Genomic DNA, 3509 nt, shown 5'->3' with positions numbered 1-3509 from the left:
TATATATATGTATGTATGTATGTATGTATGTATGTATGTGTGTGTTTAAACTTAAGTATTACAACGAGAAGAAAACAATGTATATTTGCTCAGTAAGTTTTGTAAAATATATTTTTTTTAATTTTTGAAGCTGAAAACACTTGAAAAAGTTACACGGGTGTCTTGAGTTACGCGTATAACACTTGTTGAATTAAATATATTTTGACACGTGATATAAACGAACTTCGAGGTCCCGTACCTTTGAAGTGTCTGTTTCAAAACTTAAAAATGAAACTAATGTGTGTGCATGTGTATGCCTGTGTGCGTGTGTGTGTATGTGTGTGTGTGTGCGTGCGTGTGCGCGCATGGAGATATCGTGTATGTACGTGCGCTTGTGAATGGGCAGCGAGATTTAATTTCAACCAAAATTGTGTCCCGATATTTTCACTATGTTTATATCTTGAAGACTGTCCACAACAACACCAACAACAATATAATAAAGACTTTTCTTATCCCACCAAAAGCCACCTATTTTTGGAAGATGGTATACCCGAGTGAAACGATACCCGAGTGAAACGATACCCCGATGCGTAGTTCATCGACTCCTGAAGGAAGCGAAAGAAAGCGAAGATATTTTGTCCTTCGTTCAACCAATTTAGGCAAACCATCGCCTTTAATGTATGGTAACACGAATGGTACGAAGATCAAGTTGGCGATTCCGTTTATCATTGTTGCTCTATTACAATCGGGGTTTTTTTCCTTCATTTTTGTAGCTTGTTCCAGTAATGACTCTTCGTCCATCGCCCTTGTGGCAAATAGCAAAACATTATTATCATTGTTGTTGTTGTTATTGATTGTCTATTTCTAAAACCTCAACGGCGCTAAAGCATGTCGTAGTTACTTTTTTCCTGCTTCTCGATATATTTACTTCGTTTTTGAACAACCTTCGCATGAATATGTCCGTGTTTCGACATTAAATAACCATCGCTATTATTGTTATTATTATTATTATATCCAACTCTCAAAGAGCAATAAAGAAATTAATATTGTGGTTGCTATTGTTGTTGTTGTTATCATTATTGATGTTGCTGTTGTCGTTATAATTGCTGTTATCACGTATTTGTTATAGAGTCCGTATCATCAAAATGTCTCTGTTGTTGTTGCTGCTTTGTTATTGTTATTGTTATATTATTACTATTAATAGTGGTGGTGGTGGTGTGTGTGTTTCGTAATTTGTCTTACTAAATATACAATTGTTTATAAAGTATTCCTTAATTTTTACATTAACATTCGTACACACATACACATACGTACATTCATATATACTTACATACAAACACATCCATCCACACACATACACACACGCACGCACGCACGCATGCGCACACATATTTTGTAGGTCTTGCAGTTATGTAAATGCCATTCCTGATGTTGTTGTTGTTGTTATTCTGTTAGAGTTGTTCTTAGTGGTGTTGCTGCTGTTTTCTGTTGTTATTACTGTTGTTGGTGTTTCCATGGTGAGAACTTCAGTGGACCTTTGGGACGGATATCTAAGGGTGCAGCGAAAGCTTGTCTGCAAAGAGAGAAACCAAAATGAACATTAACAAATTTGCATTAATTTAACAGTTGAAATATTAGCAACAGCGTTTCGTTCAATTTGCGACAGTTCTAAAATTACTAACAAGTTCGCATCAATGAATATCAACAATTAACACATTCGCAACAATGTGTACACATTAATTATCGACGATTTTTTATCACTAAATATTTGCATAACTTATCAACAAGTGGAATCAAGAAATAATTAATGCATTCGTAACGATGTGTATACATGAATTATCGAGTGCTTTCTATCATTTATTCCTTGCATAAATTAACATCTGTTTATATCACTGAGAAGTTGTTTTTCTTTTCTCTTTTTAATTGTTCCAATTAGTGAAATGCGGCCATTCTGGAGTACCTTTTAGAAGAATTTTAGTCGTCCATGTCAACTAGTAGTACTTATTTTAAAATTTGATGTTTATTTTATCGATCTCTATGTCGAACTGCTTGACTGAGTGTAAGTTAGCCGTTGGTTCAACGAATAATAATTATTTCTAATTTTTAACCACGAGGCCAGCAATTTTAGGGAATGGGGGTGTCATTACATCGACCCCCAGTGCTCGACTGGTACTTATTTTATTGACGTCCCTCTCGAAAGAATGAAAAGCAAAGTCGACCTCGGTGAAATTTGAAGAAAATGCCTCTAAGCATTTTTTGTTCGACGCACTAACTTCACCCAGCTTTGTTGGTGCAGTAATAATCCTTTCTAATATAGATATAAGACCTGAGTTCAAATTCCGCCGAGGTCGACATTGCTTATCATCCTTTCGAGGTCGATAAAGTAAGTACCAGTTGAGTACTAGGTCGATGTAATCGACTTACCTCCTCCTCTGAAATTACTGGCCTGGTGTCAAAGTTAGTAGTAGCAGCAGCAGCAGCAGCAGCAGCAGCAGCAGCAGCAGTAGTAGTAGCAGTAGTAGTAGTAGTAGTAGTAGTAGTAGTAGTAGCAGTAGTAGTAGTAGTAGTAGTAGTAGTAGTAGCAGTAGTAGTCGGAGGAGGAGGACAAACAGCAACAGCAGTTTATCCCTCTTCCCACTACCCCAAGATCAGTCCTGAGCCCTAATCTAGCAAACATATCCTCAAAGACATTCCAGCCGTGAACAACCTGTCTTTTTAAGGCCAAAGCATAGAACTACACCGCCAGTATTCGTTTTCTTATTTACTATGATACAAGAGAGTGTGATGTTTGAAGGAGAGAGTTGGCCGCCGTTCAACAAGAAGTCAAGCTTTAACAATAGAAGCGATATTTCATTTATGTCCGCAAAATGCGTGGAATCTCACGCTGAAAATGAAAGTAATCTCAATGTATTAAGCGTTGCATAACTTTTTTGTTTTCATTTTTACCGCTTGACACATTCTGAAGAAATATACGGAATAAGTAAATTGGATAAAAGAGCTTTGGTTGCGTTGGATGCTGTTGTAGAAAAAGAAATATGTACTCTTAATATAAAGTACCTGTTAACCCATTGTTCTGACACAGAAATGTTTGTTAGTGTGGAATCTTTGTAACCTTTTGTTCAGATAACAGGCACACGCGCTTGGATCTATGCTCTATTAAGCATAACCGTTTCTCTTTCCATACATTTACGAGTATATCAATCACTGTGTCTATCACTATACGTACATTCATACATACATAATCGATGATTCTACAAAGACGTTTCAGGTGGGGGTGGAGATTTGGTGATAATAAATGATGAAAGACTTCCTAAGCAGTTTTTGTATGGTGAGCTGGAAGATGGTAATAGGCAAGCACATACACCCAAAATAAGGTTTAATGACTGCCTCAGAATTGCCCTGACACAGACAGGAGTTTCAAATTGTTGATTGGGAGTGGGAGGCACATGACCGAAGTGGGTGGAGGAAAAGAGCGCACAGTGGTTGTTCAAAGTTTGAAAGAGAGAGAATGAAGCGCGAGAAGATCAAGA

General features: G+C 37.0%; 1 protein-coding gene across 1 annotated transcript in view; it reads right to left on the bottom strand.

Moving 5' to 3' along the window:
- Nucleotides 1-8: 8 nt before the first annotated feature.
- LOC106881479 (PDZ and LIM domain protein 1) overlaps nucleotides 9-3509 on the bottom strand; it is a 45738-nt gene continuing 42237 nt past the window's right edge. Inside the window, exon 3 of the mRNA XM_014931878.2 lies at nucleotides 9-1552. Within this exon, the coding sequence (XP_014787364.1) occupies nucleotides 1474-1552 (79 nt within the window). The 3' untranslated portion in view covers nucleotides 9-1473. The remainder of the gene's footprint in view (nucleotides 1553-3509) is intronic.

Source organism: Octopus bimaculoides, chromosome 15 (genome assembly GCF_001194135.2).
Source record: "Octopus bimaculoides isolate UCB-OBI-ISO-001 chromosome 15, ASM119413v2, whole genome shotgun sequence".
Classification (NCBI taxonomy): Eukaryota; Metazoa; Mollusca; class Cephalopoda; order Octopoda; family Octopodidae; genus Octopus; species Octopus bimaculoides.
The sequence above is the reverse complement of the archived record's forward strand: the minus strand, read 5'-3'. Positions and strand labels throughout refer to the sequence as shown.